The 19,086-nt window shown below is 44.0% G+C and overlaps 1 protein-coding gene across 2 annotated transcripts in view; it reads left to right on the forward strand.

Annotated features, from left to right (window-relative positions):
- The window catches only part of LOC126994640 (uncharacterized), a 166,889-nt gene that overhangs the window by 136,462 nt on the left and 11,341 nt on the right, over positions 1-19,086 (forward strand). For both annotated transcript variants that reach the window (XM_050853944.1, XM_050853945.1), the window contains 3 exons: positions 5,359-7,721; positions 9,783-9,875; positions 10,502-10,672. In XM_050853944.1, the coding sequence (XP_050709901.1) occupies positions 5,866-7,721; positions 9,783-9,875; positions 10,502-10,672 (2,120 nt within the window). In that variant the 5' untranslated portion in view covers positions 5,359-5,865. The remainder of the gene's footprint in view (positions 1-5,358; positions 7,722-9,782; positions 9,876-10,501; positions 10,673-19,086) is intronic.

Here is a 19,086-nt window from a genome sequence, read left to right on the forward strand (position 1 = left end):
AAATAAATAAATACCAACACTACTACGATAATAATGATAATGATAATATGTATAATAATAATAAGAAGAAGAAGAAGAAGAAAATGAAGAAGAAGAAGTAAAAGAAGAAGAAGAAGAAAAAGAAGAAGAAAAAGAAGAAGAAGAAGAAGAAGAAGAAGAAGAAGAAGAGAAAAAAGAATAAGAAAAAGAAAAAGAAAAAGAAAAGGAAGAAGAAGAAGAAGAAGAAGAAGAAGAAGAAGAAAAAGAAGAAGAAGAAGAAGATAGAATCAGAGGAAAAAAAAAGAGGAAGAAAAAGAAAAACAAACAAGAATAGCACGCTAGTACATAAGAACATAAGGAGTCTGCAAGAGGCCGGTTGGCCTATACAAGGCAGCTCCTGCAATCCTATCCCCACCTTATCTCACTATCCATGAATTTATCCAACCATTTATTGAATGTATCTATGATATTGGCACCCACAACAAGACTGCCAAGCCTGTTCCATTCATCCACCACTCTATTTGTGAACCAATTCTTGCCTATGTCTTTGCTGAATCTGAATTTGTCTAACTTGAAACCATTGCTACGTGTCCTACCTGGCTCTTTTACTACCAAAACCCTATTGATATCCCCTTTATTAAAGCCCTTCATCGATTTATAGACCTCGATAAAGTCTCCTCGCAACCTTCGCCTTTCTAGAGAGTGTAGATTTAAATGCTTGAGTCTATCCTCATAAGGCAAGTTTCTCACACCCTGAATCATTTTTGTCATCCTTCTCTGTACAGATTCTAGCATCTTGATATCCATTCTATAATAGGGTGACCAGAACTGGACCGCGTAATCAAGGTGAGGTCTAACTAGAGCTAAGTAAAGTTTGAGGATGACCTCAGCGCTCCTATTGCTTACGCTCCTCGAGATGAAACCAAGTACCCTGCTTGCACGATTATTAGCCTGAATGCATTGGGCCCTTGGACGAAGGTCAGTGCTCACTAAGACTCCTAAGTCCCTCTCACACCCAGACCTGTTTAGAGGAGTGTCATTTAAGGAGTAACTGTGTGAGGGGTTATTCCTACCTACACTCAGAATACTACACTTCCCGACATTGAATTCCATCTGCCACTTCCCCGCCCAGTTATAAAGTCTGTCAAGCTCATCCTGGAGAACGCTAGCGTCCTGGTCTGATTGGATTACTCTACCGATCTTGGTATCATCTGCGAACTTACTGACATCATTCTTAATTCCTGTGTCCAAATCATTGATGTAAATGATAAAAAGCAGCGGACCCAGCACCGACCCCTGTGGGACTCCACTCGTAACACTGCCCCATTCAGATTATTTACCATTGATTTGCACTCTCTGCTTTCTACCACTAAGCCACGCCCTGATCCAGTTCAAGACTTTCCCATCTACGCAGTGAGCCTGTGATTTTAGTAATAGCCGGTGATGGGGGACTTTGTCGAACGCTTTCCTGAAATCTAGATATAGTATGTCATAGCTTTCATCTCTGTCAACCGCCTCGATTATTTTAGTGTAGAAGGATAACAAATTAGTAAGGCAAGACCTACCTTTCGTAAATCCATGCTGTGAGTCATGAATTAAAGTATGCTCCTAGCTATAATTGACTCCAACATCTTGCTTACAACTGATATTAAGCTAATTGGGTGATAATTTGAGGTGGTTGACTTGTTTCCCTTTTTGAAAATTGGCGTTACATTACCTCCTTTCCAGTGGTTGGGCACGAACCCAGAATTTACCGACATGCTATAGACATCGGTAAATGGGCCACTGAGAGAGGAGGAGGAGGAGGAGGAGGAGGAGGAGGAGGAGGGGGATGACGATGAGTGGGAGGAGGAGAGAGAGGTAGGGGATGATTTCGAAGGGGAAGGGGGAGAGGAGAGGTAGGAGGTGGCGGAGGTGGTGGAGGAGGTGGTGGAGGAGGCAGGGGAGGAGGGGAAGGTTGGGAGATAAGAGAGGGAGGTAGGGAGAAAAAAGGTGAAGAAAGGGAAAGAGGAGGGGGAGGAGGAGGGGATAGGGGGGGTTCAGGAAGGTCTTTAACTTCTCACCTGGGAAACACCTGAACGTTGAATCTGTGTAACCTTTGAGACGCTAGTGAAATATTTACTTTGGAGTGTGTGTGTGTGTGTGTGTGTGTGTGTGTGTGTGTGTGTGTGTGTGTGTGTGTGTGTGTGTGTGTGTGTGTGTGTGTGTGTGTGTGTGTGTGTGTGTGTGTGTGTGTGTGTGTGTGTGTGTTTGAGTTTATGTTTGTTCTTACCGTGTTTGTGTGTGTGTGTGTGTGTGTGTGTGTGTGTGTCTAGTTGGCTGTCGGGCTTGCAGAATCAATCTCTCTCTCTCTCTCTCTCTCTCTCTCTCTCTCTCTCTCTCTCTCTCTCTCTCTCTCTCTCTCTCTCTCTCTCTCTCTCTCTCTCTCTCTCTCTCTCTCTCTCTCTCTCTCTCTCTCTCTCTCTCTCTCTCTCTCTCTCTCTCTCTCTCTCTCTCTCTCTCTCTCTCTCTCTCTCAAACCATGATGCATCTATCTCTCTGCTTGACTGCCTGACTGACCGACTGACTGACTGGCCGGCTATATATGCGAATAGATATGTCGATCTCTCTCTCTCTCTCTCTCTCTCTCTCTCTCTCTCTCTCTCTCTCTCTCTCTCTCCGTAAATCCCAACAGATCGTTGTTTATGGCACAAACTGGGCTGTCGCGTGATTTTTTTTGTTTTGTTTTGTTTTCTCTGCCGCGTTAAACAATTTTTCCCAACGTAACTTTGACACCAACTTTCATTTCATAAAAAAAACAAGTGATAATACATAAAACCGGGATTTTTTTTTTTTCGGTGTGTGTGTGTGTGTGTGTGTGTGTGTGTGTGTGTGTGTGTGCGCGCGTTTTTTATCGTAGCTGGAAAGCGTTGATGTTGTGCTATGTTTTATGAGTCGAAAAATTCACTACTTACGTTCTGAATGAGTTTTATACGTAAATGGAAATATGGGCAAAGATGAATAACTATACTTTTATTTACAGTTTCTTTATGGAAATACTGACAACTAATGTTATGCTGTATTTTGTGAATGGCTGCTACACAACTATTTATTTTCTTCAACATCTGGCATGTGTATACTGCTGTCTTTTTTTTTGGGGGGGTGGGGGGGTGGGGGGGGGTAGCGGACTGAAAAGAGCATGGCAAATTAGTCTGCTTTGTATATCTTTCTTGTTAATCTTTGTTACTCGACACTGAAAGTAAAAATAATCTGAAGCCCTTTTATTGTATTACTGAAAACTAAAAGACTCGTGTCAATGCTGTTAGAGGAGTGTGATGCGCCTTCTTTTTCCTCGCCATTATGAAAGCTCCCTATTTTTTTCTCTCTTACTTTCCGGTTTGGCGTCCGGTTGTATTCTTTTATTTCTCCGCGTGTGTCCTAAGTCCGCCTTCCAGTACATTTCCCTCCCTGTGTTTCCTTTTCTCTGAGTTCCCTGCGCCGGAAATCTTCATTATACTCCACGCCATTCTAAGACCTGCTTCCATTTCGTCGGGATAATGGATTCCTATTTTTTTCTTCCTTATTCCTTCTCTTGGAAAAAAAATATATAGTCACAAAAAGTTGTAAAGACACACCGAGGGAGAGTGTCAGAGAGAAAAAAATAAGAGAGAGAGAGAGAGAGAGAGAGAATGCTTCCTTCTTCACTGCTAAGGGAAGTCATTATCACAAGATCATTGCGGCGAAGGAAAACTTTTGCGCCAATTTCAGTTATGGGAAGAGCACATACACACACACACACACACACACACACACACACACACAGAAGACACAGTTTTCGGGTATGGCACTTGGGAAATCTTTTAATTAGCGGGGAATTACTTAAATTTTGTCCTTTGATGTGGAGAGGCCTTCGTGGCTAGACCGCCTTCCTCAAGCCCACTTCTCCGTTTTCTTTCTCCCTTCCAAGTCCGTCTCCAGATTGTCTTCCTCGAGGGTATTCTAATTAAGACGCTGGAACACTTTCTCTTCATGTATAAGCTCACAATGATCTTCTCCCTATGACTTTTCCTTCCGCCTGTCCTTCAAGTGTTCTTCGTTTTATTTTTTTCTTTAGTTTCCGTTGTCCCTCATCATCACCGTTGCTAGATTATCGTACTCAGAGCATAGTATTTACCGGTTTCTGACGCCTAAATGTTGCCAAGAAACATCAGGATCTAACTCTTTTAACGATAACTATAAATGAGTTTCGTTATTGGAGCCCCGAAGACAGTTTTGGGGTAGGAAGTCGGGAAATATAAGCGGTTGAGTACGACAATCTGGCAACGTTGCTTACCATTGCTATTTTAAAACGTGTGATTCCTAAAGTTGTTATTCTTTTTCTTCCTTGTGAACTCAGTCGCTTTTTTTTACAGCAAAGGGAGCAGAAGGGTAAAATAAAATGAAGAAAAAAAAACGCTAATCACTGCCCCCATTACTATTTTAAAACGTGTGATTTCTAAAGTTGTTATTCATTTTCTTCCTTGTGAACTCAGTCGCTTTTTTTTTTAGAGCAAAGGGAGCAAAAGGGCAAAATAAAATGAAGAAAAAAAAACGCTAATCACTGACCCTATACCAATGTCTTTTCTTTGTTTTCCCTCCTCTATGTTCACTTTCCTTAGTTTCCTTTCCCTCCTACTGTTCATTTCACAAGTCACTTCACCTCCTAATCAAACGCCACACCTGCCATACATATCCTATTATTCCTTTCAGCATTTCACCTTCCTCTGAAATACTCACACCCTTCTACACGCCTCTTCCATATTCCCTCTCTCCCTCTACCCTGCCGCTGTTCATCACCCGTGTCCCCTTCCCTCTCTCACCTCCTCAAGAGCTTCCGAAGTGAAAGGCACAACAACTATCAGTCCCTCTCTCGTGGCTTTCCCAGACCCATTATGCGTGCCTTCTCTTCCCTTTCTCTCGGAATCTCAGTCCCTTCAGGCCGTCCTCACCCTCTGTGTCCCCTCGATGCAATGACTTCCTAATCAGCGGACTCTCTTGACTTTCTTCCCCTTTTCCTTGGACGTAGGCATTTAGCAGCCGCCAAGTACCCTTCCCTCCGACTCCTCCTGACAGATCGCTGACGGCTCACTGAACACAAACACCTCCTTCACTAATTCACCTCCTCCTCCTCCGCCACGTTTTCCAGTTACTTCTCTTCATTCTCCTCTTCCTCTTCCTCTTTCTCTTTCTCTTCATCTTCCTGCTCTTCCTCCTCCTCCTCCATCTCCTCCTCGTTCTTCTCCCCTTATCCATCGCCTGGCAGGTTTTCTCTTTCTTTTATTCATTCGTTTCTCACGTGGAAACAAGAATTGCGCCAGCCGCGATCAACAATGGGTTATTTTTTGTCTCCTCTCGTTCCAGATTCAGCGGGAAGGAATGGTGGCGCGGAGATCCGGAATTCCAATCAACGTGGGCACCCTCAGCAGGCACAGGAGGCAGCCGGGGCCGCTGGAATTCGTATAACGGGTGAGAAAGTTATCGGTGGAGGGAGGTAAAGGAACCAACCTTCGCCGCTTGGCTGCTGTGGCCGAGTGTTTTACCGTCAAAAAGCTCTTCATTATATTCAGTCACTCAGCCAACCAGTAAGGCCGCCAGCAGTCCAGCCAGACAGACAGATTACCAGCCAGACACTCAGCCAGCCAGTCTGCCCGCCAGACCCTCACGTGCTGGCTGTAGCACCATTTAGTGAAGCGGCGGAGTTTGCACCAACTCGGAAACAGTTTACTGGTTTTGACTATTCAGGTGGCGGCGAGCTACGGTGAGCTATGCACGGGGCGGGGCGGGAAGCGCCATGAAATAGTGGTGGGGGAGCGGTGCCACGATGGTGCTGGCGGGGTGCTGAGGCAGAGGCGACCCACAACGCTCAGCATGAAGCCTTGGAGTCACCACTGTGCTCTCGGCACTTTCGCCAGGCTACGGGCGGCCGTCATCTGGGCGTGGGTGTGGTCGTTCGTGTGGGCGTGGGCGGTGTGCGGCGCGACGGGCACGTGTCCCAAGGTGTGCGAGTGTAAGTGGCGGGATGGCAAGGAGACGGTGTCGTGTCCTGACGCTGAGTTCATAGACATCCCGCGCGGCCTTGGCTCCACAACGCAGGTGCTTAATCTGCAGCACAACAACCTGCAGATCCTACCGCGCGACGCCTTCATCGACGCGGGTCTGGTGAACCTGCAGAAGGTGAGGCTCAACTTCTGCAACCTGAAGCACCTGGACCACGGCGCCTTCAACATGCTGGCCAACCTGGTGGAGCTGGACCTGAGCCACAACATGCTGCGTGCCGTGCCCTCGGAGGCCCTCGCCGACGTGCCTGGCCTGCGGGAGCTTCGCCTCGCCCACAACTACATCACCTCACTGCCCGAGGAGGCCTTCACCCCCACGCCTGACCTGGTGCACCTGGTCATCTCCCAGAACCAAATCGATGTCGTGAACGAGCGAGCCTTCCGCGGCCTGACCCGCCTCGAGGTGCTGAAGCTCTCCGACAACCGCCTGGCAGCGCTGGACGCAGCCATCGTACACCCCCTCGTCGCCATCCACGAGCTGCACCTCGACGCGAACCCCTGGCACTGCGACTGTCGCCTCAGGCCACTCAGGCGATGGATGATCGAGCGCAACGTTGCTTTCCTAGAGCCGCCGACCTGCGTGCAACCAGACCGCCTCAAAGGCAGGTCGTGGCAGGCACTGACTTTGGACGAGTTTGTGTGTGTGCCGCAACTAACGGCCGTGGCCCCACGCGTCCTGGCTGCGCATGGCGAAAACGTGTCCCTGTCATGTCGCATCGAGAATGATATCGATGCCACGGTGTCCTGGTTCCTCGGAGATCGGGCGATACGTAACGGCAGCGAGCGTTACCGTGTGCTGGAGTCCATGTCGGCGAACCAGGAGACACGACTGTCCAACCTGACATTGAAAGGGGCGGGGCCTCGGGACCAGGGCACGTACCGCTGCGTAGCGCTCAATAAGGCGGGCAGATCAGAGGCCAACCTCACGCTGCAGGTGTCCAACGAGGTGGCGGAGGTGCGGCTGGTGACCATGGATCGCGTCTTTGTGACCGGCGGGCTGCTCACAGCCATGGCCATGATCCTGGTTGTGTTGCTGCTCCTCACCGCCATCCTCTTGCGGCGGCGGCAGCAGGCCAGGCTGCGGCGCGGAGTGGAGACTGATCATAAGACAGAAACACCTCAGATGTCGCAGGACCGCGGCAGCACTTCCAGCGACTCCCATCCAAAGCTGGCCGACTACCACATCGTGCCCACCAACGACCTTGACGAGTCGTCGCCGCTGCCCACACACTCAGACAAGTCGTGGATGTTGCGTGACGCCTCAGTCGACGACTTCCCTTCCACGAAGGAGGTGGAAAAGTCAAGTTCCTACGCTGAATCTGAGCAGCGAAAGATGTCGAAGCCTCGGCCTGGCGGCAGCGGCAAGTCGAGCTCGCCGAGCACAGTGTCGTACGTGGAGATCCCCAAGTCCGAGCTGGCGGTGACGGGGCTGCCCACGCCCGACGAGCGGCTGCGGTGGAGAGAACACGCAGCCGAGGGCAAGGAAGGTCGCCTGCTGCAGATGGGGGCGCAGCGGGGCTCCACGCTCTCCATGGCCAGCGGCAGCCACTACCCTGACCTGCTGGACCTGCCCTACACACAGCAGCAGAAACAGCAGCTGCAGCAACAGCCGAGACCACCGATGCAGCTGCTGAACCCCGCCTACTGCACGCTGCCTCGCGTGTCCAGGTGAGTTCATGGAGCATGTGGGGCGCTGCTCCCCTTAATCAGCCGACCCTCATAACACACTAAATACGACGTACAAACATCACACAAATACACGAACACATAACCACCCGCCACACCCTCAGCACCCCTTCCTCCATCACTCCTCGCCCCCACCAATCACATCAACACGCTAGTGCACGTGTGAACACTCCAAAAAGTCTGATACATTTAGTCTAAAACAACTTTTACGTTTTTACTCTGATGCAAAAACAAAAACTCTCTTTTAATCATCTCAAGAACTTGTATGAAAGTGTGACTAAGTGTGTGACTGTGTGTGTGTGTGTGTGTGTGTGTGTGTGTGTGTGTGTGTGTGTGTGTGTGTGTGTATGAAGTGTGTGCGCCGCCTCATAATCTCCCCATTCAAGCCGCCTAATGAGGAATCCCGCAGCTGCCATCGGTCTTCTCCTCGCATCCATCTTGCCTCCCCGCCTCCTCCTCCTCCCCACTACATCACTCGCCTTCCCTCCCCGCACAGCCTATTACTCTTGACCCCTCCCCGCCCTCTTCTCCACCCCATCCTTTACAACAACTTGCTCCTCCTCTTTCTCTTCCTCCTCCTCCTCCTTTTTCTCCCCTTACTCCCAGACCGCTCATTCCATCTCTCTTCCCTTACCATCACACCACATCCGCTCCTTTGATGTGTAATTTTTCTTTCATTTTCCATCACTACACATTTTTTTGATACCTCACCTTCAGCTCATGTATGTATATTTATTTGTATCTAAACGACTATCATCATCAACACACATACACACACATGAACCCGTTGTAACATAAGTATAGCTTAGTTGTATTTGTAGCATTAGGGGCAAGTGCTGTGATGACTTATGTATATACACGCGCATAATTTAGAGCTGTCTAGGGCGCTGCTAATAACCCGTCATCCAGTACGCGGTCCTTAATTATGATCCTTTTTTTGTGTGTGCTGAACGAACACTCACCCAGAAAAAAATATACATATGATGTGTTGTTTTCTTCTGGTTGAGGTAAATGTAGCCTTTCTAAATTATTCTAGTCTTATTGTCTTTTAGTTCTTTTTTTTATTTTCCTGCATCGTTTTCTTTTTTCTCGGTTTTCATTTTTTTTCATATTTTCCCACGTTCCTTTCCTTCCCTCTCCTTGCCTTTGTTTTCCCCCTTTTTTTTCACGTTGCCGATTTCTTTGGCATAATATTCGTTCTCTCTGTTTTCTTTGTCCCTCCCATTTCTCACTTCCGCTTTCATGAATTACAAATTTCTCCATCTGTTTCGTTTCTTTTGAATTTTTTCCACACCTTTCTCTCTGTATCCCTGTTTTCCATAATCTTATTTTTTCTTGTTCTCTCTCTCTCTCTCTCTCTCTCTCTCTCTCTCTCTCTCTCTCTCTCTCTCTCTCTCTCTCTCTCTCTCTCTCTCTCTCTCTCTCTCTCTCTCTCTCTCTCTCTCTCTCTCTCTCTCTCTCTCTCTCTCTCTCTCTCTCTCTCTCTCTCTCTCTCTCTCTCTCTCTCCTCAAAACCTTAATATTTTTGGTTGTTTCTTTTCTACCTTCCAAAATTTACAACATGCATTTATTTTGGTGCACTGGTTTTTCCTCTTCATTTCCTTCAATAAATTCAAAATTCTCTACAACTACGTATTGATTGATTCATACATTCATGACCTAATTTGCTGTTACTCTTTCTCTTCCTTCTATTATGTCTTTCTTTCCTTTCTTTTTGTCTGTCTCTATTTCGAAAATGTGTGTCTTTCGCTGTTTGTCCGTACGTGTGTGTGTCTTTCTGTCCTTCTGTCTATCTGTTTGTCTATATCTATTTGTCTGTGTATCTATTTCTCTGTTTATCTCTATTTACTATCTCTATTTTGTTTCTCTATGCTGTCTACCTATTTGTCTGTGTTTGTCTGTGCTTCTGTTTCTCTGTCTCCCTGATTGATTGTCTGCATCTGTCTATATATGTTCGTTTCTCTCTCTCTTTCTCTCTCCCTCTCCCTCTCTCTCGCTCTCTCTCTCTATCTATCTATCTATCTATCTATCTATCTATCTCAGCTCCAGCGGTCTGCTCGGGGCCACGGCCAGCCCTGGGATGGATAGTCTCTTCCAGGAAATCTCTTTCTCGCTACCTTCCTCCATACGATACAGGTGAGGAAAAGGCGAGTGACGTGATGAGGGAATGAAAGGGAAAGGGGAGAGAAGGGAAGGGAAAGTCGTGTGAGTAAGAAGTGAGGAAGTGAATGGGAGTTAACGGAGTGCGATGAGGTAAAGAAATGAATAGGGAAAGGGGAGAGAAAGGAAAATAATGTAGGGAGTGTGGAAGAAAAAGAGAGCAAACGGCGGGTGATGAGATGAAGGAATGATAAGAAAGGGGCAGAGAATGGAAAATCGTGTGAGTAAAGACCGGGGAAATGAAGAGAAGTGCGTTGATATGGCGAAGGGAAACTGTGTGGGCGAAGGGAAACTGTGTGGGCGAAACTAAGAAAGGAGGAAAGTGCGAGGAAAATGTAAGTTAAGGAAGGCGTGTGGGCATGGAGTGAAAGGAATTAAGGTGTGAACAGAGGAATAAGAGAAAAATATGATAACGGTGTAAGATATAAAACGACTTAAAAGGAAGGTATGTGTTTGTGTGTGTCTGAGGCAACGAATGAAAGAGAAAGAATGAAATGCAAAAGAAACAGAAGGAAAAAGAAGAGATGAAGGAGAACCACTACAAAATAACACAACGGTCACTCCACCTAATAACACCCCCAAACCCTCCACCTTCCCTACAGGTGCGCCAGCTGGGTGGACCTAGGGGAGAGCGACACGGCCTCCACCTCCCTCCCCTCCTATGCCCGCTCCCCGCCCGTCCACCCGCAGCTCTCCCTCACCGACGATGGCTCTCCCCCGCCCGCCCTCAAGGCTCACCGCGACACCCTCAAGGAACTCATCAATGCACACAGGTAAGCAGTAGTAGTAGTAGTAGTAGTAATAGGAAGAGTAGTAGTAGTAGTAGTGGTGGCAGTAGTAGTAGTTGTAGTAGTAGTAGTAGTAGTAATTAATAAATCATGAACCATATTCAACTTACAAACATTTCAGTATTAATATCTCCATCACTAAATTACCAGTAGAATCATCATAAATCCTGCTATGTATGTATGTATGTATGTATGTATGTGTGTATGTATATATGTATGTATGTGTAGCTGTCTCGTCTTCATGCATCATTACGCTTAACGTGCTTGTAATCAGCCCGATCATTATCTCGCACCTGTCCTAATTACCATCAATAATTATAACCTGTCCATCAGTCTTCGGAAGAGTTTTGCGGGGCTGGAAATATATAGCAACACTTTACGCTTTACCTTCCCTCGTTGCTTTTATATTTGTTTTCTATTTTTATTTTTCATTTGTTTCCAGTTTCAATAACGGAATTAGTTTTGCTCACCATCCACACGCGTCCCTTTCTCTTTCCCTTTATCTTTTTTCCTTCTTTCCCTCCCTCGCATTTTTTTTTCTATGATTTTCTATATCCTATTATATTGCTCTCCCCCTTATTTGATTTTTTATCTTTTCGTGGATTTATCTTAAGGGTTAATTTTCTTTTTTTTCTTTCTTTTGTTTTTCCCTGCTTATCTTTTTCCTTTCATTTCTTCGCTCTTTTTCTCCCTTCCTTCCATCTTGCCCTCCTTCCTTCCTTGCTTTTTTTTTCCTTTCCTTCTTTCCTTCATTCATTCATTAATTCATTCACTCATTCATTCATTCATTCATTCATCCGTTACTTCCTTCCTTTCTTCCTTCTTTCCATCCTTCCGTCCATTTTTCCTTCCCAATTTCATTTATTCATTCATTAATTCATTCATTCATTCGTTCAACCAATCATAAATTCATTCGACTATTCTTTCATTAATTACTCCCTTACATTTTTACTCCAGCTCTCTCTCTCACTCTCTCCCACTCTCCCTCTCTCTTTTTCTCTCCCTCTGAATATTACTTACAACCCATCCCCGCCCCGCTCCGCCCCTCTTGTAAATATTCTCACACCTCCCTCCTTTCCTTCCTCCCCTGCCCCCCTCCTCCGCCCCCCCCCGCCCCCCCTGCTCGTACATGCCATAAACCCTCCCACCTGTTATAGTATTATTTTCCCACATGTAAAATAACGCAATAAACCTGCTTCCTCAAACCCAACACACACACACACACACACACACACACACACACACACACACACACACACGTATACGCTTTCACTTCACTTCCTAGCTTTTTCGCTCGCTCACTTTTTCACTCAGCTCTTTTACTCACTCTACTCACTCTACTCTCTCTACTCTCTCTCTCTCTCTCTCTCTCTCTCTCTCTCTCTCTCTCTCTCTCTCTCTCTCTCTCTCTCTCTCTCTCTCTCTCTCTCTCTCTCTCTCTCTCTCTCTCTCTCTCTCATACCAGCAATAGTAAGGAAAAGTAAAAGAATAAAATAAAATGAAATAAAAACCGGAGCACATACATAAAATTGCATTGGGAGAAAAACATTATCAAACCAATACCTTTTTTCATTTGGAGTGTAAACAATACGGCGTGAAGGCAAACACAGTAAACAAAGGTGTAAAATAAACCTGCTCCCTTTTTCGATGACTGAGAGAAAGAGAGAGAGAGATGTACAGAGGCAGACAGAGAGAGAGAGTGGAGGAAGAGGAGGCAGGGAGGAAACGAGAGGTGTAGAGAGGGAGAGGGAGACAGACAAAGAGTGATAAGGAGAAAACGATAGGTATGGATAGAGATTGAAAGAGGGGTAGGGAGGAAACGGGTGGTAAAGAGAGAGAAAGGGAGAAGAAGAGAGGCACAGAGGGAGACAGATCCAAGAGGGAGAAAATATAGCTAAAGAGAGTGACAGAGAGGTTGGGAGAAAACGAAAGCGGGCTATAGAAATGAGCAGCAAGAAGCGAGAGAGGTAAACGTAAATGAAGAGGGAGATAGAGGGAGGAAGGTACAATGTAATCACTATAATAAATCAAGGGGGGACGAATGTAAGGAGAAGGGTGATAGAGGAATATGAAGGTGGAGATAGAAGGCAGAAAGTTGAGGTAAGAAGTGAAATTTAAAAGGAAAGAGCAGGCAGGTGAGTTTTTGAGTAGAGTGAATGAAGAAGGAAAGTAAGTATAAAGGTGAATGGGTGATGTATAGATGGAAATAGGAAAAAAAAAAGAGTGAAGGTAATGAAGACGAATTGATTGAGAATAAAGATAAAGAAAGGAAAGAAAGAGTGACTTTATGAGCAGGATGAAGGATGGAAGATAAAAGTCAGGAGAAAGGTGATGACGGGAGGTGCATGAGGAGATACAAAGGGAGAAAGTAGATGTAAAAAGAATGGTTATGGAGGAGAAATGATGGAGTGAAAATAAAATACAGAAAGGAGTTTTTGAATAGGTGAAACAGGCATGAAGGAAAATGATGTAGGGAGTTGTAATTGGAGATAAAACAATGTGGATGTGAGAGAAAAGGCGAAGGAGGAGAAATGGGGGAGATAAACGGAGAAAGAAAGAAGATGAAAATGATTTAGTGATGAAGGTAAGAATGGGGTTGGAGGAAGAAGGTGAAAGACGAGGTCAGGAAACGGGTGATGGAAGAAAAATATTAGAGGGAGGAGGAGCGAATGTTTTCCGGAGTACGATGGAAGAGATATGGTACGACAATAAATTTTCTACAAACACAAACAGACAAGCAAAAGATCAACACTCACCAAACTTCCTTGATGTAATAGGAACCAGCGCAGAAGGGTCTCATTTTTCTCCGCGTATTTTTCGTTAACAGAAGGAAACACTGAAAGAAGAAAGCACAAACAATTAATAAAAAGTAAAGTATGCCTCTCTTGCATGCAGTCTTCACAAAATCAATTTCCTCAACTTTCAGAACAACTCATATTCCGAATGCAAAACCAGACATACTGATGCAATAAAGTGGAGAAAGGGTATCAGCAAAAGAACGAAGAAGGAGTAAAGAAGGAAGGAAAGAAAGAGGGAAGGAGCAAAGGAACGAAGGAACGAAGGAAGAAAGGAAGAAATGAAGGAATGAAGGAAGGAAGGAGCAAATGAAAGAAGGAAGGAAGGAAGGAAGGAAGAAATAAATGAAGTAAGGAAGGAAAGAAGAGACGAAGGAAAAAAGGAAAGAGAAAGATGAAAATAAGGTGGAAGAAAAATCAAAATGTAGAAAGAAGAAAATAAAAGAAATATGAGAATGAAGAAGGGAAATGATGAAGGAAGGAAGGAACGAAGGAAGCAAAAGAAGGGCGAGAGGATGGAGAAAAAAAAGAGGAGGAAACAGATAAGGAAAAGATGGACAAGTAGAGGAGAGAAGGTGGATGAGAAGTGAATAAATTTGAAGGAGAAAAAGGAAGGAAGAAGGAAGGAGTGATAGGCAGCAATTAGACAAACAGTGAAGGAGAGAGGAAAATAAAAATAAAAAGTGAATAAGAGAAAGCGAACAATAAGGGGAGAAGGAGCGTGACGAGAGGAACAAAAGGGCGGAATATTGAAAGGAAAAGAATGGGAAAGACAAGGATTAAGACAGAAAGAAAATGAAGAGAACTGAGAGAGACTGACGGAGAAAGACGAGAAGAGAGAAACTTTAAACGAGAGGAGGAAGGGTAGGAACGGGAGAAGAATTGATTGGTAAAAGGAGGAGGAGGAGGGAAAAAAGAGTTCAATTCTGACGTGTGAAGAGCATGCGAGGAAGAGGGAGGGAAGGGAGAAGAGTGGAGGAGAAGTGGAGGAGGAATGGAGGAGGGTTGAAACTTGAAGAGTACACGGAGAGAAAGGAGAAGAGGAGAGAGAAAAGAGAATAAAAATGCAAGAAGAAGAGGTGGACAAAGACGAGGATATGGACGAGAAGGGAGAGGAGGAACATGAAGAGGAGGGGGAACGAGGAAGGGTAAAGAAAGGCGAAGTAGAAGAAGGTTGAATTCCGAAGAGTGCAAAAATATTAAGAAAAGTTGAAGGACGAAAAAGTGAAAAGGTATTGGATATATGAATTCTAAAAAAGAAAAGGGGGGGGGTGGCGTGCAGAGAGTACGTAAAAATGCTGGAAATGGAATATGAGGGATGAAAGAGGAAAAAGAAGAAGAGGAGAAGGCGGAAAACGAGAAGTAAGACGAAGAGGAAAAAGAAGACGAAGAAAAGGTAGACAATGAGAAGGGAGGGAAAGAGAAGAAGGTGAAGAGACGATGTAGACGAAAGAAGTGAAGATGTCGGAGATGTGGAGGAAAACTGGAGAACGGAGAGACTTTAAGGAATAGGAGAAAACAAAAAGATGAGGACGAGATGGAGAAAGGAAGAAAGCAAAACGGAAAGTGAAGATAAACAGCCGATATGGAAGAAAAGAGGAGTGAAGGAGAACGAAAAAGAAAAGATAAGAAGGAGAACGAGAAGGAGGGGAAGATGAAAGAGAGGTAAAGGAAAAAGGTGAAGAGATGAGATGACAGAAAGGAAAAATGAATACCATGCCAGAGAAGTGGAAGATAAGTTATAGAGAAGTGGAGGGAGAGTGGAGAAGAGCTGGAGGCGGATGCATTCTGAAGTGCAGTGCTGAAGAAGTTTGGTTGTAATGAGATGATGGACGCGGCAATAACTGGGGCGAGGAGACCAACAATTAGGGTGTTTTTGGGGGAAGTTTTATATTGTGGGTGGGCGTTGATGGGGGAGGGAGAGAGGGAAGGTAAGAGGTGGGGAGGGAGGAGGAGCGGTGGAGGAAGAAGGGGAGGGAGGAAATGAAAGAAGGAGGGAAGGCTAAAAGGAATATAAAAAAGAATAACAAATGAATGATAGACCAAAGAAGGAAGAGAGTACGGAAAGAAAGGGGGAAGGAGGAAATAAAGGAAGGAGGAATGGCATTACGGAAGTTTGGAAGAAAAAAAGAAATAAAAGAAGGAAGGAAGGAAGGAAAGAAGGAAAGACAGACTAAACAAAGAACGAAAGACCAAACACAGAAGGAAGGAAGGAAGGAAGGAAGGAAGGAGGAAACAAACCAATGAACGAACAAGCACAGATGGAAGAAAGGAAGCAAAGAAGAAAGCAGAGAAAAAAATAAATAAAAAAGGAAGAAAAAGGAATGGAAACGAATGAAATGGTGGTCAAAGGAACAAAAGGGCGAGTGGAGGAATTGAGGAGGGGAGGAATATTGGAAGGAAATACGGGATAAATGAAAGGAAAGGTCAGACTGAAAAAAAAGGAAAAAAGAAGGAGTGGTAGAAAAAGGAAAAAGAAGAGGAAAAGGACGAAATGGAAGAAGGAACATACAAAAAAGAATGAATGAAGGAGAAAGGGAAGGGGTGAAGGAAGAAAATAAAAAAAGAGGTTTAAGAAGAAAAGAAAGAATGAGTAAGTCCTAAAATTCTTAAAAATATGTCTCGTAGGCAGTGAAAATAAAGGGAAAAAAAAGAAAGACCGAAGAAAGAAACAACGGAGGGGAAGAAGAAACAAAGGAAGGAGGAAAAATGAAAAGAAAATAAGAAAAAAAATAAACAGAGAGAGAGAGAAGAGAATGTAATCAAGTCAACAGCGACGAACTCTGGACAGATCCGGGAAGACTTTTAATTCGATCCGGAATATTCTATCCTTTCTCTCCTCCTTTTTCTTTTTTTTTTTCGACATAGTTTCAGAGTCCGGCGGAAGAATCTGCGAAGAGACGGAATATGAGCCGAAGCTGTTTTCCGAGGGTTCAAGATTGGCAGGGAGTGGCGCGAGGGGGGAAGGGGGGGAGGAGGGTGGGGAGGGGATGAAGAGGGATGGGGAGGGGGTTGGATCCTCTGAAGAATAGACGTTTTTATTTCTGGTCTTACGTAAAGGGGAGTGAATGCTAATTGAGTCATTGGCGAGCTGCTTTGGTCTGACTTGGATATTTGGATTGACTGACTTACTGACTGACTGGCTGACTGGGTGACTTGCTGATTAACGACGGATTGACTGACCGACTGACGGAATAATGGAGTGAATGATTGAGTGATGTGAACGCTTGACTGGGTTTCTGACTGACTGACTGACTGAGAGATTGAATGAATGAATAGATGAACGAATGACTTGCAGGCTTGGTTGTTTGGCTGGGTTGTTGACTGACTGGCTGGTTTGACGGGGTTGTAACTTAGGTGATTGGTAGGCAAACATGCATTCATACATATACATACATACAGACAGACAGACAGACAGACAGACAGACAGACAAGACAGACAGAGACAGACTGGCTGGGTTTCTGACTTGCTGGCTGAATGACTGACTGAGTGACTTACTGACTGACTGACTGACTGAATGACTGACTGACTGACTAATTGATTGACTGATTGACTGATATACTGGTTGACTGACTGACTGAATGAGTGAATGAATGAATGTATGAATTAGATCGACAGTATGGCTAAGTAGCTGAGTTGATGAAGTGATTTCCTTGCCAATGATTCCCAATAATTTATTCCAAAGAACCACTTGTCTTGCATCCTAACCTATTTGTTCTTTGTTCCTAGTCATTCACAAATTCGTTACTACTAGTTATGAACCTAAATCCAGTAACCTAATAACTATTTTTACTAAGCGCTCTTCTACATTACATAGTGACCTCCAACCTAACCTATTCATTTTCAATCTAACCAACCCAAATTCAGTCAAGCCTAGAGAAATCCAATTCAACCAAACCTAACCCAGATTAACCTAAAACTATGCAAGTTAAACCAAACTAAAATCAATCCAATCCAATCTAATCAAGTCAATTTTAATCTTACCAAATACTAACATAATCACATCGTAACCAAATTAGATCCAACATAATCGAGTGACCTTAAACTTATCAAAACCTATATATTCGGGTCAATCTTAACCTTATTTAACCCTAACCTTATGAAATCCTATATAAGCAAGTCAACCCTAACAAAATATCATAATTGCAAGCACAAAGCAGTCCTCTGATCATGTACCACAAAATAATAATAAGCGAAGTAATTAGTTCTTCACCTGATCTCACACAAAGCTCTTGGAACATTGCATCAGACGAATAAATAATGCAAACTGGAATAAAATAATGAACATGATTACTTGTGTGCGGGAAGTAGCGTTTGATCCTTCTTAGAGCAACGGAACTGATTATAATGGTTGAAAAAATAATGCCAGTAATAATAATGGTGATAATAATGATGATAATAATAGTAATAAGGAGGTTAATAAAAATAAAAGTAATTTATCCTACTTATTCTTCTTCATCTTCTTATTGTACTTATTCCTATTACCATTCTTATTCTTATTCTTATTTTTCTTATTCTTTTTTCTTCATCTTTTTTTTCTTTTTCTTATTAATAGTATTAGTATTTATATTATTATTATTATTATTATTATTATTATTATTATTATTATTATTATTATTATTATTATTATTATTATTATTATTATTATTATTATTATTATTATATTATCATTATTATTACTATTATTATCATTATTATTTTCATTATTATATATTCAGTAATACTCAGGTTAGGTGGCAATTATTGTCGAATAAATATTTAAACACTAGTCATGCGTTTGATCAATCAACAATTAAAGGTTTGTTTCATGAGTGTGAACAGAATAATTACTGTAATGAGAATAATAATTATCGTAATCATCGTCGTGATCATTTGTCACAGTGGTGTTGGTGGTGGTGGAGGTGGTGGTGATGGCGGTGGTGATGGCTGTGGTGATTGAGGTGGTGGTGGTGGTGAATGAGGTGGTGGTGGTGATGGGGTGGTGATGGCTGTGGTGATTGAGGTGGTGGTGGTGGTGAATGAGGTGGTGGTGGTGATGGGGTGGTGATGGGGTGGTGATGGGGTGGTGATTGAGGTGGTGGAGGTGGTAGTGATTGTGGTGGTGGTGAGCGGAACAGAAGCTTCTTTCTTCACTTAAGCCGATCGCCGATGCATTTTCCTTTAAATCATTAATGCTGCTGCTACCGAGACACCTAACACTACAACCACTTCCGCAACTATTCTGTTTTTACTTGTTGCCCTGGTCACGTTTGCCATACTAAAATTACCATTATCATTATTACTACCATTACTACTACCACCATTACTATTGTTACTACTGTCACTGCAACACTACCAACTCACCAGGCATTTCGATGGTGGAGGAGGAGGAGGCAATGGCAAGCAGAGGTGGCAGGAACACTGGTGGGGATGCTAGTGAGATTTTTCTAAAGATTCTGAGACCGTGAATCAATCAGCATTTAAATTAGAACACTTTGTTGGCTTCAGTCTGTCCTTCACCGGTTTTTCTTTAATATATGTTTCTATATTCTCGGTATTCCACTTGAATGTAGAGGCGATCAAAGTTAAAGGGAATAAAGGGGTGATATATCTCCACTAACAAG

Source organism: Eriocheir sinensis, unplaced genomic scaffold (genome assembly GCF_024679095.1).
Source record: "Eriocheir sinensis breed Jianghai 21 unplaced genomic scaffold, ASM2467909v1 Scaffold84, whole genome shotgun sequence".
NCBI lineage: Eukaryota > Metazoa > Arthropoda > Malacostraca > Decapoda > Varunidae > Eriocheir > Eriocheir sinensis.